Source organism: Gadus macrocephalus, chromosome 15 (genome assembly GCF_031168955.1).
Source record: "Gadus macrocephalus chromosome 15, ASM3116895v1".
In the NCBI taxonomy this organism is placed as follows: Eukaryota; Metazoa; Chordata; class Actinopteri; order Gadiformes; family Gadidae; genus Gadus; species Gadus macrocephalus.
Window position 1 is genome coordinate 20,940,064 of NC_082396.1, and position 21,724 is coordinate 20,961,787.

A 21,724-nucleotide genomic window follows, 5' to 3' on the forward strand; every position below is an offset into this window, starting at 1 on the left:
GTGAAGCCAAAGCGATTCATTCTATTTATTTATTTTAGCAGATCGATTTAGTTCAGGGTAAACTTTCATGATAAAGAGGGCCACATTTTTCATCATAACCATCGGAGGGCCACATGACTGCACACTTCAACTAAACGTGAGCTGAGAGAAGCTACACAATTTTGAATTTGGTAGATATGATTTCCTGTATTCTGGTGCATTTTGGGGATGGCCACTACCTAAAAAATCATCCAGAATCATAACCTATGTACGGTATGTTAATTGAACCAACATACATTCATTTCATGTTTTCCATGCTCAAACAGCCACATGAATGGTCAGTATTTTTATCAGTGCAAAGGGCTCACATACATCATCATTCAATGAAGTCAAAAAACTGAAAAACAGTGGCCCAACATTAAGTGCAACAACTCAATGAACTCAAACCCAACAAGCAGTTGTAGTAGTTGTAGTGGCGACTTAAGTGGATATCTTTATTGACTGATATCGCTTCTAAGCAAACTAGACGCATGGGTTTGCCTTCGAATTCTATGAATTCTTCTCATCTTTCTTGACCGAGTTTTCTGTAACTCGATCAATTATTATTATTCTTTTTTTTTTCTTTTTTTTTTATTATGTGCGGGCCTGACTGAGTGAGGATGCGGGCCGCCAGTTGCCCATCCCTGTCCTAGATTATAATTGTTTGATCTTAGGTTGAACAGAACAATCAGTGTAAGAGTGTTGGCCAACATAATAATTGAAATAAACAAGAACCTGGATTTGGGGATTCAGCCTGTATCTGGGGGACGAGACAGACGAACAGCAATACACCCATGGTAACAAAGGTGTTTATATGGTTGCAACCAAGCAAGCTAGAAACATACAGGGCTCACAACAAAACGGTCGAGAAAACAATTTTTACAGGGCTCACAACAAAATGGTTGAGCAAACACATTCATACAGAAACTATCAATATCAAGAATACAAAGACAAAGTTCACCCAAGGGTACTTTCAATTTCAAAAGCAACACGGCCAAGTCAGCGTCAGATTTGCAGTCTTTTTCTTTCAGTTCACGCTATTCCTGAAAATCTTGCCCAACGTTTACTCGTGTCTGGCCTCTCCGTCGGTCAGTCTCCCTTTTCTCTTCTTCTGTTCTGACATTGGGTTTCTCTGTCGCTTTTTAGTTGGCTGATCTATGATGAATGTAACAATCCCTTAGTTACTTGTGTTTATATCAAGCCGGTTCCGTGTTTGGGGGTCTGTGCCGTAAAGCAATTCTTTACTTCGCGTGACCCGAGCCTCCCGCGAGAGCGGGCGGCGGGTCGCCGGCAGAAACATATTCCCTTTCTCCGCCAAGATGCGCAAGGGGGAGTCGAAACAACGAACAATCGAACAAAAATGTATAATAGAACCATCGCAATGACTCTTAGCCTGTTATATTAAGGTAAATCAAGCCAAAAAAGTTGCACAGTTCCCCTTTCACTCGTGTCTGGTCTCTTTTCTGGTCCATTCTTCTTTTGTTCCACCGACAGTCGCCTCTTGGGTCCCTTATCAGTCGATTGATCCATGATGAATGCAACAATTGCCTCGCAACTGGCTGTTTATATCTAGCCGGTGCCATGTTTGGGTGTGTGTTTGTGCCGTAAAGCATTTTCGAAACTACAATCTGACTACATTTTCGAGGCGCGATTGGATATGTTATCCATTTTATCTGTCTGTGGTAGCCAGCACGCTATTCTTCGCTGGGGCGTGCTGGGGAGGAGGCATCATGGCTGGGGAGTCAAACAGAGTCAACAAGCTGGTTAGGAAAGCCAGCTCTGTTGTGGGACTTGAGCTGGACAGTCTGGAGGTGGTGGTGGAGAGGAGGATGAGGGACAAATTGAAGTCCATCATGGGCAACCCCTCCCATCCCCTCCATGCTGAGCTGTGGCATATGAGGAGCACCTTCAGCCACAGGTTCATGTTCCCCAGGTGCAAGACGGAGCGCTTCAGGTGCTCCTTTGTGCCGGCAGCCATTAGGCTGTTCAACAGTGCCTGATGATGATTGTGTTTGTGTATGTCTATGTGTTTGCATATGCATGTGTGTGTGTTTAGGTATGCGTATATATGTGTATATGCATCACCCATCTTGATGTTGGTTCTGTTTGTCTTGTTTTTACCCTATTTTAACTATAAGCGTCTACTTAGCACTTTGTAATTATTGTATTTATTGCATTGTTATTTCATCCTTTGTTTTTCCACTACTGCTGGGCTGTTCTGCAACAAACAAATTTCTCCTATGGGAGATTAATAAAGTTGTATCTTATCTTATCTTATCTTATCTTATCTTACCTTATACTTCCGCTGCGTCACATCCGGATTGTGTCGGTCCGAACAGAGCAAGTTGCATATGCGCTTTTTCCTTGGAGAGGCGACATGGGGCAATGACACACCCCCCAAACGACCCAGAAATGGTTGCAGAACCATCAGAATAACTCTCAACCAGCATAATGAATGTAATTTTGGCTAAAAAAGTTGTATAGTGGGCCTTTAATGCGATTGTATCATGCATACTAACCAAGGAAGAACAGTAAAGAGAGAGAGAGATCTAGTTGGTCTGATGAAGAAACAGCTTGAATTATAGTAATGCGCCGCATTTTTTGGAAGTAACGCGTTATCATGATGGGAACAGTCAAACAATTACCGATAGATTATTCGTTACTGAAAAAAGTAATCCTGTTAGTAACTCCGTTATTTATAACGCCGTTATTCCCATCACTGGTTATAGGACAATACATTAAACACACACATTAATATTCGAAGCTTCCCTGCACATAAATGTGTTGAAGAAAAGACGCTAACCGTCGAAAAATGGTAGAGTTGGACTTGTATTATTTTAACATGTTCAATAAATTCTATGTAAAGCAAACCCGATTTAAGCAAGTCAACAACTCAGATGTATCACCGAAATCACGGGTAATATAAAAAGGCTGAATAGAGAGACTTTAGACCCAAACTGTAGTTTATAACTTACATTACAGAAATGGTAGCCAGCGACAATGGCAACCATGTTACCATGAGAGAAAAATACATAAAAGCTGTCAAAGCGGCCATTCTGCAAGTTGCAATAGGTTGCACTACCCAAGTTGGCAGGGGCTCCATGGGGGAGCGCCAATAATGGCGCCAATACATAAAGAAATCTATATACAACCGACACAACCCATTTTGACTAAATGTGCTTGATGTAGCTAGCTAACATTTAAAAAGGGAATTATTGACGATTTACAACCGGCTTTGACGCATTTAAATGTGGGCGGCAAATGAGCAACCTTCGGCTTCCCTCCATGTTAGTGAGCCAACACCGAACGTTTCTCATTTGCCACTAAAGTTAGCTCACTAACAGTACAATGGACAAAAATGTTAAACGTATTTACTTACCCCAGAATTGTGTTGCCTAACCCTAACCCTAACCCTCACTTATCTTAATTCCTGCTTCCAAACATTTCTGTATTAGTTCCTCCGTTGATAGGGTCGATAAACTACTGGCCGACATGCCTACAGCATCAAGCTCCTAATCAAAATGACAGTTGGTTTTGAACGAGTAATTTGTACCTTAATATTCAAACAAAGGTCCACAGTTTTCACCTTAAGGACCATTTCCGTACCTTACAGGGAACTTTTCCAAAAAAATTACCTTTAGGTACAAAAATGATACCCCTATTTCTCTAGGACCATTCTTACAGGAGCAAGCAAGAACGTTACCTTATTCTGTCCTTGGGAAACGAAAAAAAGGACAATCCGTTTCCACTGTTGGAGCAGTTTATCATGGCACATTTACGAGGCTTTTTTTTTTTAAACTATCTTTATTTTCGTAAAATAGACACTGACAGATGAATATTGAGCGGGTCATTGACTGTATTATTTAAGGTTGTCATACCGTACCATGTATATAACACATTGAACACAAGAAATGGAAGAAATTCCATTTATACCCGTGTACTTTCACCATACATAACTAGGGATGGGAATTTATAAGAATTTCACGATTCCGATTCCAATTCTGCTTATCGATCCGATTCCTTATCCATTCTCTTATCGATTCTCATTGGGTGAGAAAATAAGTACAAATGTGTTTGTTTGTATTAAATCTCTTTGATAACTGATCAGAAGTGTGTCTAGTATCAGGAAATGGTACATTTTCACATCAATTGGTCTAGACAAAAAAATGCCATTTTAAGGCACATAATGCCATCATTATGTGCCATAAAACTAAAAACACGGACTGAAAACAGTCAAGTAAGAGCTTGTGCCTTTTGGAATAGGCCTAACAGTGCTCATTTGCATTCAACTTGTAAAAAAATTCAACTGACATAAACAAAATAAATAAGTGACATTCCTGCAAATGAATTGCATGCTCTGTAGCCAAATGTTTCAGCATATTGGAGGTAGTTTGATGAAATGGAAACTTTACAAGATAACCACCATTGCATGTCTTTACCTTTTGTGGAAGAGGGAGGGACGTCGGAGGACCCGACGCACTGAAGAGGCAGTGAATGAAGTATCGATTAGACAGAGATTTATTAGATGGGCCTACCCATATATATATATATCAGGGTTTTTTCTAAACAAGGGAACAGGGGCGCTGCGCCCCGATACTCCCGGCGTGCGCCATTCTACCGAAATGCCGACTGAACCTGTCAGACTTGGATCTGTACTTACATGCTGCTGTACAACATACACTATTTCTCAAAACGATCTTTTCTCCGCGAAAATATCCCAACACCACCACCTGACAATGTGTCTGATCCTCAAATAACTTATAATTACTCCAAAAATATTCCGATCCGAATTGGAGTTTCCCAGACCGAGTCGACATGCTAACGTTAAAGTTATTAGCAGCTAACTAGCTAGCTACTATGTATTTGAATGGGTTTTTGGTCTAGGCGCTAAGATGCTAAGCAAGTATACAAGACCATTCCAGTTCTCTCTGCACAAAGCGGTTTCAATGAACGACAGAAATAAACAAATGCTGAGTGTTGATCAAGAGTTTTGCGAGAGCAATTTAATGTAGCAATGCTTGTCCCAAATATGGCAGGCTTCATTCAGTGATTGAAACAAATATTGAAGTTTTACAGTATAGAACCTACATTGAACCCATTTCCTTTACTTGGCATGAAACGGCAAATAATCAAACCAGTCCATTTAAGCGTGTGAAGTCTATTTTATTCATGGGTAAAGTTGTACAAGTCTACCAAAAGTTGATAGTATTTTAGTTTTTCAGGATGACCACAAGAGCTAGAATTTCACTCTAAGATAGCCTCAGAATGTACCATTTAATCATTATTTTTTCAAAGGCTTCACACCATCCCCCGCCTCGGTCGCGTTGCTCCCTCGGCTTTGCGCAGGGGTCTGCTCCCTGCTAAGTGCTGTCAAGCGATTAAAATATTTAATCGCGATTAATCACATTAATATCATAGTTAACTCATGATTAATCGCAAATATTTTATCTATGCTAAATATCCCTTGATTTCTTTGTCCCATTAATTGTTCTCATTTTAATGCTCTTATCAACATGGAGAAGTGCATCGGCTTGCCTTGTGCAAATGTTTTTTTATTGATAACAACATTGGCATGTACTGATCAAAACAGGACGATACAAAAAAAAAGCCTATAGTGCAATTAAACGATGAACATACAAACATACTGCCTTGAACATAGCAGTCAGGCCACTGCTTCTTTGTTTTGAACCAAAGAATTTTTATTTATTTTTGTAAATAAGAAATTGCGTTAATCGCGGGATAAAAAAATGAACGTCGTTAAAATTGGTTTGCGTTAACGCCGTTAATAACGCGTTTAACTGACAGCACTAATGTATATATACAGGTCCTTCTCAAAAAATTAGCAAATTGTGATAAAGTTCATTCTTTTCCATAATGTAATGATAAAAATTAAACTTTCAGATATTTTAGATTCATTGCACACCAACTGAAATATTTCAGGTCTTTTATTGTTTTAATACTGATGATTTTGGCATACAGCTCATGAAAACCCAAAATTCCTATCCCAAAAAATTAGCATATCATGAAAAGGTTCTCTAAACGAGCTATTAACCTAATCATCTGAATCAACAAATTAACTCTAAACACCTGCAAAAGATTCCTGAGGCTTTTAAAAACTCCCAGCCTGGTTCATTACTCAAAACCGCAATCATGGGTAAGACTGCCGACCTGACTGCTGTCCAGAAGGCCATCATTGACACCCTCAAGCAAGAGGGTAAGACACAGAAAGAAATTTCTGAACGAATAGGCTGTTCCCAGAGTGCCGTATCAAGGCACCTCAGTGGGAAGTCTGTGGGAAGGAAAAAGTGTGGCAGAAAACGCTGCACGACGAGAAGAGGTGACCGGACCCTGAGGAAGATTGTGGAGAAGGGCCGATTCCAGACCTTGGGGGACCTGCGGAAGCAGTGGACTGAGTCTGGAGTAGAAACATCCAGAGCCACCGTGCACAGGCGTGTGCAGGAAATGGGCTACAGGTGCCGCATTCCCCAGGTCAAGCCACTTTTGAACCAGAAACAGCGGCAGAAGCGCCTGACCTGGGCTACAGAGAAGCAGCATTGGACTGTTGCTCAGTGGTCCAAAGTACTTTTTTCGGATGAAAGCAAATTTTGCATGTCATTCGGAAATCAAGGTGCCAGAGTCTGGAGGAAGACTGGGGAGAAGGAAATGCCAAAATGCCTGAAGTCCAGTGTCAAATACCCACAGTCAGTGATGGTCTGGGGTGCCATGTCAGCTGCTGGTGTTGGTCCACTGTGTTTTATCAAGGGCAGGGTCAATGCAGCTAGCTACCAGGAGATTTTGGAGCACTTCATGCTTCCATCTGCTGAAAAGCTTTATGGAGATGAAGATTTCATTTTTCAGCACGACCTGGCACCTGCTCACAGTGCCAAAACCACTGGTAAATGGTTTACTGACCATGGTATTACTGTGCTCAATTGGCCTGCCAACTCTCCTGACCTGAACCCCATAGAGAATCTGTGGGATATTGTGAAGAGAAAGTTGAGAGACGCAAGACCCAACACTCTGGATGAGCTTAAGGCCGCTATCGAAGCATCCTGGGCCTCCATAAGACCTCAGCAGTGCCACAGGCTGATTGCCTCCATGCCACGCCGCATTGAAGCAGTCATTTCTGCAAAAGGATTCCCGACCAAGTATTGAGTGCATAACTGAACATAATTATTTGAAGGTTGACTTTTTTTGTATTAAAAACACTTTTCTTTTATTGGTCGGATGAAATATGCCAATTTTTTGAGATAGGAATTTTGGGTTTTCATGAGCTGTATGCCAAAATCATCAGTATTAAAACAATAAAAGACCTGAAATATTTCAGTTGGTGTGCAATGAATCTAAAATATATGAAAGTTTAATTTTTATCATTACATTATGGAAAATAATGAACTTTATCACAATATGCTAATTTTTTGAGAAGGACCTGTATATGGGCCTACCTATAAACCGTTTGAACACACATGACCGGAAACCATAGCAACGCCGGTAAACAAACCCCGAGAAGCCCAATCCCTATGAGAGCTCCCCACGCTACGGCCATCCGGTGGCGAACAGAGCTGTTGGCCATGATATTATCTATACATATTATATACTATTATATATAGAGCTCCGGGAGACGCAAACGGCAACAATCACTTTCTCCTCCATTGTGCAGTTCACCCCGGACTGCACTGCACTGAGTTTGATGGTTGAACGCTGATTGGCTGTTACGTTACACATGTCACTCAGTGGACACGCTATTGAACGCTGGCTGTCATCACGCGAAATTCGCGTCAAAGTTGAAATAATCAACTCGAGCGAATTTGTCGTCGCACAAATCCTCGAGAACGCGCTCGCCTGTACACGGCGAAAGTGTGGCGCGACAAATCAAAACTTGTCGCCGGTTTTCTCTCGTGAAAAATTCGCCCGATACACGTCTCTATGTTCACTTTGTATGGGATCTTGTCGCCCCGTTGCGTTTGGTGTGAACGCACAGTGCGCTTCTTCCTCTGCGGCGCCATGTTTGCTGCGTTCTGAACCAAAACAAAGCAGCGTGTGTGTGACGTCATGACGCATTTGCCGCAACCGGAACCGATAAGCGGAATTATTAAGCAGGCTTGCTAATGATTACAAGGAATCGGTTTACTCTGCACTGGTTCTGAACAACAACCGGTTCCCGATTCCCATCCCTATACATAACTATATAAAAAATAAAAGTGCCTGCAGGAAAATATAAATACAGTACCCAAAAATTTACTTAGACGGAAAGTCCTCCGATTGTGCTTCAGCTTCAGATGCCATCAAGAGGGGTCTCTGGTCGTAATAAGTTGCAAGTCCGCCCCCTCCCATTCAATCTGGACTCGCCCGCGATCGACCCCAGTGGATATCTGATGGAACTACAACCAAGATCGGTACAATGGGGCGTATAGGAAGTGCCTAGGCTCTTCGTAGACGGGCTCTGACCAGACCCAGACTAACTACTGAAGTGAAATGAAAATTGAGCGGAAGTAGGTAGGTGGGCGGTGCCAGGCTAGCACTAACCGTTCCCGCTAGAAAAAACGGTGCCGGTCAAAGTGACCTGCATAGGTTTCCTTTTCGGTCAAATGTCCTTTAATCGCTTCTTATTAGGCTATGTAGCTCAAATAACAACATAATCAAACATCACAAAATGTTTAATAGCCTAACTTTAGATAGATGTGAACAAACATGAACGTTTGATTCGCAATAACGAGGCATAGTGTTACGAGTAGCGTATATGTGTGTGCGAGAATGGCAGTGTGTGTGTGTGAGTGACGACGAGTTAGTGGACGAGCGAGGAGAGCGAGCGGTAGCGTGTGTGTGTGTGTGTGTGTGTGTGTGTGTGTGTGTGTGTGTGTGTGTGTGTGTGTCAGTCTAGTGAAGAAACAAACTAGTCTGGTTGTGTATAAGAATAATATACCCAGCCTGTCAATAATCGGTGGCCGCTTCACTCTGGCCTATAAGCAGACCAACTGCCGGTCAAAGCACACAAAGCACTAGAGACAGGGATCACACAGGCTATTTTTGGGCTCTTGGCCCACTCTGGATAAATGTCGTTCATATCGCATATGAGGAGGCTGTGGAGAAATGAAATGCTCCATTGCCACGGAGCGCTGTCATCACAGCGAGGGCACCTCGTCGCAGACTTACAGCATCGATAAGAGGAGCGGTGTCAGCAGACTATTATTTAGACGGATTATTAGCAAATTTCAATCTGACAATTTGACCGGAGAGATACAATTTTGTCTGACAACGGAAACCCGTTGTCCGGTAAAGCCAGGTTTGTGGCTTTTAGTGTCGCGATTTCGAGGGTTGCATATCGTTACAATTACAATTAGGGCATTTAGCAGAGGCTTTTATCCAAAGCGACTTACATTGATTAATACACACATTGACACACCGACAGCAGAGACAACCATGCAAGGCGACAGCCAGCTCGTCAGGAGCAGTTAGGGTTAAGTGTCTTGCTCAGGGACACATTAACACTCATCAACAGTGTTAATTACATACCTCATCACCCGATGAGGTATGTAAACCCGAGATTACATACCTCATCCCCCGAAAGCAAACTTGATGAGGTAGTAGTATTGGATGACATGTTATCATAGCTTCTTGGCACATACCGCCTACCGTAGTTGCAATCAGGTAGCAACACACATTTGAAAAAAAGAGGCACTAAGAAAGCAATATTCGTTTGTCCCTTTTTAAAGAAAGTATTTAAGGTATGCATCCATTAAGTCACCTCTCCTGGAACCGTCACCTTATCGTGGTGGAGAGGTTTGCGTGTCCCTGTGAACCTAAGGGCTGTGTTGTCTGGAGCCTTGTGCTCCTGGTAGGGTCTCTCATGGCAGAGTGGTCTCAGGTGAGGGGCCAGACTAAGAATGGTTCAAAAACTCCAATGAATATCGAAAAAAGAGGAGATGTGACCCAGCCCGGAGGAAGCCCGGGGCCCCTGTCTGGAGCCAGGCCCAGACGGAGGGCTCGATGGCGAGCGCCTGGTGGCCGGGTTTTTTTTACCTCCACGCACAGTCTCAGCTCCGGTACCGAGGGGTTGCCGAGGGCGTGAGGCGCTGGGCGGGTGTGGGGATACTCATAAATCCCCGGCTGAGCGCCGCGGTGTTGGAGTTTACCCCGGTAGACGAGAGGGTCGCCTCCCTGCGCCTAAGGGTTGTAGGGGGGAAAACTCTGACTGTTGTTTGTGCGTATGCACCAAACAGCAGTTCAGAGTACTCAGCCTTCTTGGAGACCCTGAATGGAGTCCTGTATGGGGCTCCAGTAGGGGACTCCGTAGTTCTGCTGGGAGACTTCAACGCCCACGTGGGCAACGATGGAGACACCTGGAGAGGCGTGGTGGGGAGGAACGGCCTCCCTGATCTAAACCTGAGCGGTCGTTTGTTATTGGACTTCTGTGCTAGTCAAGGATTATCCATAACGAACACCATGTTCGAACATAAGGGTGCTCATAAGTGTACCTGGTACCAGAGTACCCTAGGCCGAAGATCGATGATAGATTTCGTGATCGTGTCATCTGATCTGAGGCCGCATGTTTTGGACACTCGGGTTAAGAGAGGGTCAACCGACCACCATCTGGTGGTGAGTTGGATCAGGGAATGGGGGAAATTTCCGGATAGACCTGGTAAGCCCAAAGGAGTAGTGCGGGTGAATTGGGAACGTCTGGAGGAGGCCCCCGTCCTAGGTATCTTCAACTCACACCTCCGGCGGAGTTTTTCTGGCATTCCTGTGGAGGTTGGGGGCATTGAGCCGGAGTGGGCGGTGTTCAAAGCCTCCATTGCTGAAGCTGCGGTGGCTAGCTGTGGCCTCAGGGTCTTAGGTTCCTCAAGGGGCGGTAACCCTCGGACACCGTGGTGGACACCGGTGGTCAGGGAAGCCGTCCGATTGAAGAAGGAGGCCTTCCGGATATGATATCCTGGAGGACTCCTGACTCGGTTGCAGGGTACCGATAGGCTCAAAGGGCTGCAGCTGCTGCCGTGTCGGAGGCTAAGCAGCGGGTGTGGGAGAAGTTCGGAGAGGCCATGGAGAAGGACTTTCGGTCGGCACCAAAGTGTTTCTGGAAGACTATCTGGCACCTCAGGAGGGGGAAACGGGGAACCATCCAAGCTGTGTACAGTAAGGATGGGACTCTGTTGACCTCAACTGAGTTGGTTGTCGGACGTTGGAAGGAACACTTTGAGGAACTCCTGAATCCGAATAACACGCCCTCTATGTTGGAGGCAGAGCTCGAGGTTGATGGTGTTTCGTCGTCAATTTCCCTGGTGGAGGTCACTGAGGTAGTCAAACATCTCCGCAGTGGCAAAGCCCCAGGGATTGATGAGATCCAGCCAGAAATGCTAAAGGCTCTGGGTGTTGAGGGGCTGTCATGGTTGACACGCCTATTCAACATTGCGTGGGAGTCGGGTACAGTGCCAAAGGAGTTGCAAACCGGGGTGGTGGTTCCCCTGTTCAAAAAGGGGGACCAGAGAGTGTGTGCCAATTACCGGGGTATCACACTTCTCAGCCTCCCTGGTAAAGTCTACTCCAAGGTGCTGGAAAGGAGGGTTCGGCCGATCGTCGAACCTCAGATTGAAGAGGAGCAATGCGGTTTTCGCCCCGGACGTGGAACTACGGACCAGCTCTTCACTCTTGCAAGGATCCTGGAGGGGGCCTGGGAGTATGCCCATCCAGTCTACATGTGTTTTGTGGATCTGGAGAAGGCGTATGACCGGGTCCCCCGGGAGAAACTGTGGGAGGTGCTGCGGGAGTATGGGCTAAGGGGGTCTCTCCTCAGGGCCATCCAATCTCTGCACTCCCAAAGCGAGAGCTGTGTTCGCGTCCTCGGCAGCCAGTCAGTTTCGTTCTCAGTGGGTGCTGGTCTCCGCCAGGGCTGCGCCTTGTCACCAATCCTGTTTGTGATATACATGGACAGGATATCGAGGCGTAGTCGTGGTGGGGAGGGGTTGCAGTTCGGTGGTCTGAGGATCTCGTCACTGCTTTTTGCAGATGATGTGGTCCTCATTGGATCATCGGCCTGTGACCTTCAGCACTCACTGGATCGGCTGGCGGCCGAGTGTGAAGCGGCTGGGATGAGGATCAGCCCCGCTAAATCTGAGGCCATGACTCTTAGCAGGAAACCGGTGGATTGCTTACTCCGGGTAGGAAATGAGTCCTTAGCCCAAGTGAAGGAGTTCAAGTACCTCGGGGTCTTGTTCGCGAGTGAGGGTACTATGGAGCGTGAGATTGGCCGGAGAATCGGAGCAGCGGGGGCGGTATTGCGTTCGCTTTACCGCACCGTTGTTACGAAAAGAGAGCTGAGCCGCAAGGCAAAGCTCTCGATCTACCGGTCGATCTTCGTTCCTATCCTCACCTATGGTCATGAGGGTTGGGTGATGACCGAAAGGACGAGATCGCGGGTACAAGCGGCCGAGATGAGTTTTCTCAGAAGGGTGGCTGGCGTCTCCCTTAGGGATAGGGTGAGAAGCTCAGCCATCCGTGAGGAACTCGGATTAGAGCCGCTGCTTCTTTACTTAGAAAGGAGTCAGCTGAGGAGGTTTCGGGCATCTGGCAAGGATGCCCACTGGGCGTGTGTTTCAGGCACGTCCAGTGGGGAGGAGACCTCAGGGAAGACTAGGACTAGGTGGAGAGATTATATCTCAACACTGGCCTGGGAACGCCTCGGGATCCCCCCATCAGAGCTGGTCAATGTGGCCCGGGAAAGGGAAGTCTGGGGCCCCCTGCTTGAGCTGCTTCCCCCGCGACCCGACCCCGGATAAGCGGATTACGATGAGGATGAGGATCCATTAAATCTCTTCTCCGGCAGATTAAGATTACATTACAGAGCTTAATGGCTCTTGAACAAGGAGGTGTGTTGCAGAAGCTATAATGGATAGTAATAATCAAGTAGCAAGGCTTTCTCTTGACTCTTTCTCATGGAGTGAACCGAGGGCCTTCTGTTTGAGTTTAGAGAGCTTTTTGGAGCGTTTTTCCACACTTACTTTCCTTCATATAGCATAAAGTCAAGATATCAATCATACTTTCTTTATATGTATACTCTTGTGAGTACTGAGTGGTATATGAGCACTTGATAATTATATTCCTTTAAAAAATTAACTGAAAGGTATGTGGGCGGCTTTAGATCCAGACTGATACTGATCACAAAATAATGTGTTTTGTATTGATTCAAGACGTGAGTAAATATTTGGGTTATGTAGACCCTAATCTGCACAAATATTAAGTCAAGTGGCACAGCTTGGTGGGGTAGTGACCTTTATTTGACCTTTGGATGACCTCTCCTAGCTCCTACTGTTTGTAAGGTCCCCTTAGCAGTCAGCCTAATATGTATCATCTGTAGGACTCACCCTCTTGTCTCTTGTCTTTGGTCAGGGTACTCCAGGGACACGTCCTTCCTGGAGATGGTGGTGGACATCATCCAGGAGCTGAAGAGGGCCAACCCCAGTCTGGTTTATGGTAAGTGTTCTGATGCTGCAGCATGTGACTGATGAATACAGCTGATTTATATTAATTTAAAAAAAATGAATGAATATTCTTAAGGTTCAGCTTATTTTTTAGCATGATGCTAATCCGACCAGTCGCTCCGCTTTTTGGGATGAAAATTTATAAAGGAACGTTGTGAACGGTGGTAAAAATGACAACACACAAACCCTGACCTGTCCAACACACTAATGATTAGATGTAGGCTTCACCTTACTAATTGGCTACACTACTTATTAACAGTGCTGACCAATTTAACAATCCTTTTGAACCAAGACATGGTTCGTGTTTGTGGTTCTTCAAAAACAACAACTGGCAATTGTAATCTCGGACAATAATGATGTGTGAAAAATTCCCAACATGAATGATACAGGGAGCATTCTCTCAGTGATGGACACACTGGCCTCATGTTGGAGAGAGACACTGGGTGGACATTCATCGCAGAATTTTCATTCAGATCGTCAAAGACGATCTGAATGACGCCTATCTTGCAGTGATTGTCAATTACCAGTATTATTGCCTGTGGTACCTGGTAGACTAGATACCACATGGCACCAGGTACGACTGCAATGGAAGGCCTTCTTAGACCAGACCAATATCAGCTCACTGACTCAGTGTGTGTCCTTTCAGTGTGTGACCCTGTGCTTGGCGATCATGGTTCCATGGTATGTTGGCACGAACACAACCACACACAAACACACAAATGCAAATCCTTTACTGAGGTTGTAGGTTCAGTTCCTTTGTGTAAGGAACTTTGCTACCATCTTCCGGGACTCAAATAACATTTCCAGTAAAATCTGTGTCTGTGTATATGTATTTGTATGTGTACGTGTGTTTGTGTGTGTGTGTGTGTGTGTGTGTGTGTGTGTGTGTGTGTGTGTGTGTGTGTCTCTGTGTGTGTGTGTGTGTGTGTGTGTTATAGTATGTGCCTGAAAACCTCCATCCTGTCTATAAGAACAAGGTGGTCCCGGTTGCTGACATCATCACTCCCAATCAGTTTGAAGCAGAGTGAGTAACTTTGATAATCAATCAAATGAATAACTGATAATACGATAGTCAATAAAAACCTTAGTCTCCAGTCACCTTTGCATTGGTAAAATGATGTTCTTGTGACTGAATTGTGTGCGAGGTGGCTATTTGAAGGCAGACATTTATTCTTTGTTAACGCTGGTAATTAACAAAAATCTTTACACTTAAATTATTTTCAGTGGTGCTTTTTCATAGTTAAGGGATGTTTTCTATGGTCAATTTAATTTGTTTTCTGTGTTCCATTTGCCTTGTTAAGGGGTGTTTTCTGTGGTCCATTTTGCCTTCTTAAGGTTTCTTTTCTGCGGTCCATTTAGCCTTGTTAAGGGGTGTTTTCTGTGGTCCATTTTGCCTTGTTAAGGGGTGTTTTCTGTGTTCCATTTAAACTTGCCTTCCAGCAGTTTCAAAATGTTCCCTTTGACTCAGTGACTTCACAAGTGGGAGGGTCCATCTAGATGTTTGAGGAATAGATAAGTCTACCAAGTGCTACAGTCCACTAAGTAGGCTCACCTACCATCAGACCTGCTGGTAAAGTAGGGGCCCTTTGACATTGGCACTGCACTTCCTGATCTTACTTGTTCTTTATTTTAATTCAAAGGTTTTAATTGATGCTTCAATAGAGTAGCTTGTATTAATCATAATACTTTCGATTTATATAGCGCCTTTCAAAGGACACTCAAGAATGCTTTACAATGTGGGCAGGAACATAGAAAACCAAAATCACTTGATAAAAATTAACACAAGGATACGAGCAGAAAAACAAGAGGAAGAGTCCAGAGGGAGAATGGCAAGGAGTAGAGCTTGTAGAGTGGATGGAATCACTGTTAACGCTGGGTTCGTGTTTTTTGTTTTTATTTTAGGTTATTGACTGGGAAAAACATCAGCACAGAGAAAGAGGCTGTGGAGGTGAGAATCCTAACAGCCCTTCAACCTGCTCCCTTCCTTCCTCCTCCTTCTGTCCTTCCACCTCCATCCCTTCTAACTCTGTGTCTAAGGAGGTGACTTCTAATGTTAGTGACCCACTTGGGTAGATAATGATGTGTCTGTAACAGAAGTTACCTTCTAGGTAGATAATGATAGTCTGTAACAGAAGTGACCTTACTTGGTAAACTATGATGTGGATTCTAATGGTAGTGATCCATGATTTGATATATATTAGATAGATAAGATATTGAAATCTTTATTATTAGTGTGAATGCTGTAGCATTCACACTAATAATAATGAATGCTGTGTGAATGCTGTAGCATTCACACTCTAGATATTGAATTCTTTATTATTCTTATTCTTCTTCCGCCGTTTTTTGGTCTCAATTTCTCCGCCATACTTTCAGCTACAGAAACCATTCAACTATTAAAACGTTCAGCTCTTTAACGAAATGATGGCTAATATTCAGAGTTTTTCAACTCCTTAAACTTTTTAAACCATTCCGCTTTTTCCACTTTTTATAACATAGGAGTCATTTCCTCTGGAACTTCAACTGTTTAAGACGTAACTAAATTGATTTTCAACCGTTTACCTTCGTTGAAACCATTTAACAAATCTACACACTTGTATTCATACGGTTCATCTACGTCACGTTTTCTGGAACGCCGCCATTTGCTCGACCGATCTCGCCAAGTATGGCCGCCCACACCGCTCATCTGAATGTTAGAGAGAGACAGAGATATTATAGATTTTAGGCTCCGATCCTTATTTTTTATCCCTAGTTTTTTTTAGTCCATTAGTATGCTTGCCTCAAATCAATCTTCATGACATATATATTTATTTAGTCCACAACCCCTCCCCATACAGTGGAGATATCTTGAAAGCGTTCAAGAGCACTGATGCCTACCAATATGCTGTGGCTGGATGGGTGAAGGACGCTAAAGTGAGGCACTTGGCCACCAATAATCTTTATCTGATAATGGCAAAGTTAAGTACTATATATTTGTGACTTCTTGTGAACAGTTTGTTGTGGGTTACTATCATTGATTGTTGAAATCAGTCATCAAATCATAGACGATAATTTCGCCGGGGAAGCTTAGGACGAGTCTTCTTCAAGATTCATTTTGTACCCACAACGAAACCCGATTTGAATTATTATGGATTATTTTGGACAATGAATGAGGTATTAATACCAATACTCTTTGGCTGGGACGATGTCAACATTGGGTATATGGAGCAGAACATAGTGGGTCATATGTCAACGTTTTTTGTATGCATTTTATTCATTAGTAAGCTACATGGATATGCCATCTTTCAGAACCTTTCATTACCTGTACTAAAGAGAATAAAAGAGCGCATCCTCATTGTTTGATTGTGGTCGTAGGTGTTGTTGTTGGTGCTGAGTTACCACTGAAATCAGTGGGTCAGTGGGTGGGATCTGTCGTCAAGATGGCAGCACAAAGCTACAGTGACGTCACATGAACCTTATGAATACGGAATTTCAATATCATTCATACTTTATTCAGAATCACAGTTTTAGTTTCAAACAGTCGCATTCTACAGTTGGTCCCATTGAAGCCGTCTGCCCATTCTGACAACGGAATTACTTAGGACATCGTAACTCTGTCAAATTTCAACCGTTTACCATCGTTCAAACCATTCCACAAATCGACACATTTGTATCTTCAATACTATCAAAACGAAATTTCGATAGCATTTCTAAATTTCTACTTTTACTTGTTTCAAATTGGCATAGTTTTCAGTTGCTCTCATTGATATCCGTTGAGACACACACACACACACACACACACACACACACACACACACACACACACACACACACACACACACACACACACACACACACACTCCGCCATTCTCTTAAAGAGACACACATACGCAATGGCTCCGCCTTTCCCTTAAAGAGACACACACACCCAAACACATGCAATGTCTCCGCCTTTCTCTTAAGACACACACACACACACACACACACATACAAACACACACACACACGCACACAGAGCTTTATTCGCATTCGATTTTAAAATTTTGTTCAACTATCTCACTTGATTAAAGCTATTCAACATTTCTACTGCCTACTACTACCACTACTACTACCAATACTACTACTACCATTACTACTACAAATACTACTACTACCATTACTACTACTCCTACCAATACAACTACTTCAATTACTACTACTACTTCAGCTACTACTTCTACTTCAGCTACTACCTACTACTTCAGTAACTACTACTACTTTAGCTACTTCTACTACTACTTCAGCTTCTACTACTATTTCAGCTACTACTACTTCAGCTTCTACTACTACTTCAGCTTATACTACTACTTCAGCAACTACTACTACTTCAGCTACAACATACTACTTCAGCTACTACCTACTACTTCAGCTACTTCTACTGCTACTTCAGCTTCTACTACTATTGCAGCTACTATTACTACTTCAGCAATACTACTACTACTTCAGCTACCACTACTTCTTTAGCTACTAACTACTACTTCAGCTACTGCTACTACTACTTCAGCTACTACTACCACTGCTACAACTACTACTTCAGCTACTACCTACTACTTCATTTACTATTACTACTTCAGCTACTACATACTTCTTCAGCTACTACTACTTCAGCTTATACTACTTCAACTACTACTACTTCATCTTATACTACTACTTCAGCTAATACTACTAGTTCAACTACTACTACTACTTCAGCTACTACCTACTACCTCAGCTACTACTACTACTACCTCAGCAACTACTACTACTACTTCAGCTGCTATTACTACTTCAGCTACTAATACTTATACTTCAGCTACTACTACTTCAGCTACTACTACCACTTCAGCTACTACTACTACTACTACTTTCAGATTCTTCAGTTCAATGGATTTTACAAATCTTCATTTTCAGCAACGCTTTGCGCTTTTCATTGAGCCGTCAGCATTCACAAGCGTTTTCTGCAGGAAATGCAATTTCTAGTTTGTATTTATTCAATTATTTGTTCCTTTCACAGGGATAGTGCACAATAGTTAGCTGGCTACGAGCTAATTAGGCAAATGCTGCTCTACAAACTTTGGGACCTATCTCCTTCCTCAATACTTCAGCTACTTCTACTACTACTTCAGCTACTACTACTACTTCAGCTTATACTACTACTTCAGCTACTACCTACTACTTCAGCTACTTCTACTGCTACTTCTGCTTCTACTGCTATTTCAGCTAATACTATTACTTCAGCTACTTCTACTACTACTTCAGCTTATACTACTACTTCAGCTTATACTACTACTTCATCTACTTCTACTACTATTTCAGCTAATACTACTACGACTTCAGCTTCTACTACTACTTCAGCTTCTACCTACAACTTCATCTACTCCTAAGACTTCAGCAACTACTACTACTACTTCAGCTACTACTACTACTTCAACTACTAATATTTATACTTCAGCTACTACTACTTCAGCTACTACTACTACTTCATCTACTACTACTTTCAGATTCTTCAGTTCAATTGATTTTACAAATCTCCATTTTCAGCATTTCAACGCTTTGCGCTTTTCATTGAGCCGTCAGCATTCACACGTGTTTTCTGCAGGAAATGCAATTTCTAGTTTGTATTTATTCATTTTTTTTTTCATTTCAATGGGATAGTGCACAATAGTTAACTGGCTACAAGCTAATTACAAGCTAACAAATTTCAACCGTTTACCATCAGTCAAACCATTAAACAAATCTACACACAACGGAAATTCTATATAATTTAAACTTTATTCAGAATAACAGTTTTAGTTTCACACCGGCTTCATTTTCAGTTGGTCATATTGATTTACGTTGTCGCTGGAGCGTGAGGACGTTCAGCAATGTTGCCAGATTGGGGGTTTTTCCCCGCTGGTTTGGGCTACTTTTGGAGGACGTTCAAGCATTGTTGCCAGATTGGGCTGCTTTTAATCACACACCGGCTCGCTATTCTCTGATAAACACACACACACACACACACACACACACACACACACACCAGCAGTGCAGGGCAATACATTTGACCTTTTACATTTCTGCTGTTTTAGCAATGCTTTGCGCTTTTCATTCAGCTGTCACTTGATTTGTTTCCAACCATTTACTTTTTCTTAAATGTCGTGCATGTTTACATTGTTAACTCCATTTAAACTTTTGAACTTTTGTTCAAATCCTTTCACTTGATTTAAGCCATTTAACATTTCTTTATGTCTTAATCCATGTGGCTTTAGTAAAAAATATTTTCAACCTCATTTTGTACTACAGCACTCACCGCATTTTCTAGTTTAGATTTGTAGTCCACTGGGCGACAATGTAAATACCTCATGTAAAAAAGAGCGTAATTAAAAACATCAACACATAAGCCAATTGGGAGGAAAATGAAATATTTCATGCTTGAATTTGGTCCGCGGTATTCATAGGTAGTCTGACTGCACTTAGTGCTTTCTTTGTTTCTGTGGCTCTCGTAGATCTCTTTACAACCTGCTGTGGCAACACATTCTCACTCCGAGCGGGTCGATTTCTGACGAACGGTCAGTGACTTTGGCTTCAGTTTCTGACGCAAAAGGGTACCCTTGCGCTTCTTTTTTCGACGCATGGGGTTTTCAACTCCTTACAATGTAACAACTTCACGGGGGAGCCGATGGCTGCACAGAGACGCAATGAGCATTCATCCCATTGGCTAACGGAGGACCTTGCGCTTCTTTTTTCGACGCAGGGGGTTTTCCACTCATTACAATGTAATCCCTCCACGGCAATATATGAAGCTATCAGCATTCATCCCATTGGCTAACGGAAGAGCCGATGGCTGCACATAGAGACGCTATGAGCATTCATCCCATTGGCTAACGCAGGACCATGTGCTTCTTTTTTCGACGCAGGGGGTTTTCCACTCATTGCAATGTTATCCCTCCACGGCAATGTATGAAGCTATGAGCATTCATTCATCCCATTGGCTAACGGAAGACCCGATGTCTGCACATTAACGGCGATTTTACAGTGAAATCTGTGACATTCCTCAACACAACTACACCAACGTGTCCTTGTTAATTACAAAACATGTATGGGTTAAGTTTATGGGCATCAGTTGTCCTGTTTTGTGCTTTGATTGAGAGAAACAATCGTTTTTTTGATCAGTGCTGGGTAGCTGAGGTCGTTGCTATAGAGACCAAGACAGACAGAGCAACCCTTTCTCATCAAAATTACGTTCCCAGAGAACTATTCGGCATTCTCAATTACGTTTGTCTAAAAAACGTATTTTGTCCGTGATTACGTTTTATTGAACATATTGTAGTGCCGGAGGAAAAGGAGGACGTAGGCAACTTAATTATAACCGTTTAATCCAATAAAACAGATCAGAACAATCAGTCACAGTGCATGGTTAGATCTCGCGTGCAACCGCCTAACGCGTCCCCCTAGCCCCCGTGACTCCTGACCAGTTCCCTCCCACTCGATCAGTAAGAGGGGAACACGAACCCATAATGTAGTCACTACAATATCGTAAATACGAATTCGTTCTCAGCCCATTTTTGCCATTTATTTACCGTGTTACTATAGCAGAATAAAGAATAAATTCATGCATTATCATTCAACTTGAACATGTGTTTTTACAGTATAGAGTGGTGGAGGGATGACGTGTGTTGGCCAACCCGGAAGTGAGCGTCGCCCTCGCTTCCGTTCCCTTGACAAAAAGCCAACAGGTTTTTCCATTGGATTTTGGATTATTGCAGAAAAATTAGCATCTTTGAAGCCGCTCCTCAAAAACTGAAAATAAATAAATAAATAAAAATAACCGTGCTTCAAAGAACGAAATGTAAACTAATGCATTCTGAATGGGAGTGTTTCTCAGATTTTTCCATGCTACACAGAACGAAATGTAAACCCATGCAAATAAAGACTTCATGGTCCTAATAATTTAAACATCATTAATCTCCTGATTAATCTCCTGAGTGTGTAGGGTGGTATTCTATTTTTTTCAACGGGGCTGCATCCAGTCACTTGACCGTCATGGTTGCTATGGTGGTTGCTATCGACCACCCCCTCTAATCCTTAAACCACGCGGCAAAGGAGCTGCCGTCAATTGTGTTGTTTTTGTCGTGAACTAGGGTCCGATGGTTAAAAAATAGACAGATATTCCAAGGTATCCTTAAAGGCAGCTTGGATGTTTTTATTTTCTGCAGTTTAGACTTCTTCTATAACCTATTTTTGAAAGCAAAACACCAAGC

General features: G+C 43.0%; 1 protein-coding gene across 1 annotated transcript in view; it reads left to right on the forward strand.

Moving 5' to 3' along the window:
• The window catches only part of pdxkb (pyridoxal (pyridoxine, vitamin B6) kinase b), a 156,574-nt gene that overhangs the window by 57,813 nt on the left and 77,037 nt on the right, over window positions 1-21,724 (forward strand). The window contains exons 5-8 of the mRNA XM_060074017.1: window positions 13,399-13,482; window positions 14,137-14,171; window positions 14,429-14,514; window positions 15,393-15,438. Of these exons, the coding sequence (XP_059930000.1) occupies window positions 13,399-13,482; window positions 14,137-14,171; window positions 14,429-14,514; window positions 15,393-15,438 (251 nt within the window). The remainder of the gene's footprint in view (window positions 1-13,398; window positions 13,483-14,136; window positions 14,172-14,428; window positions 14,515-15,392; window positions 15,439-21,724) is intronic.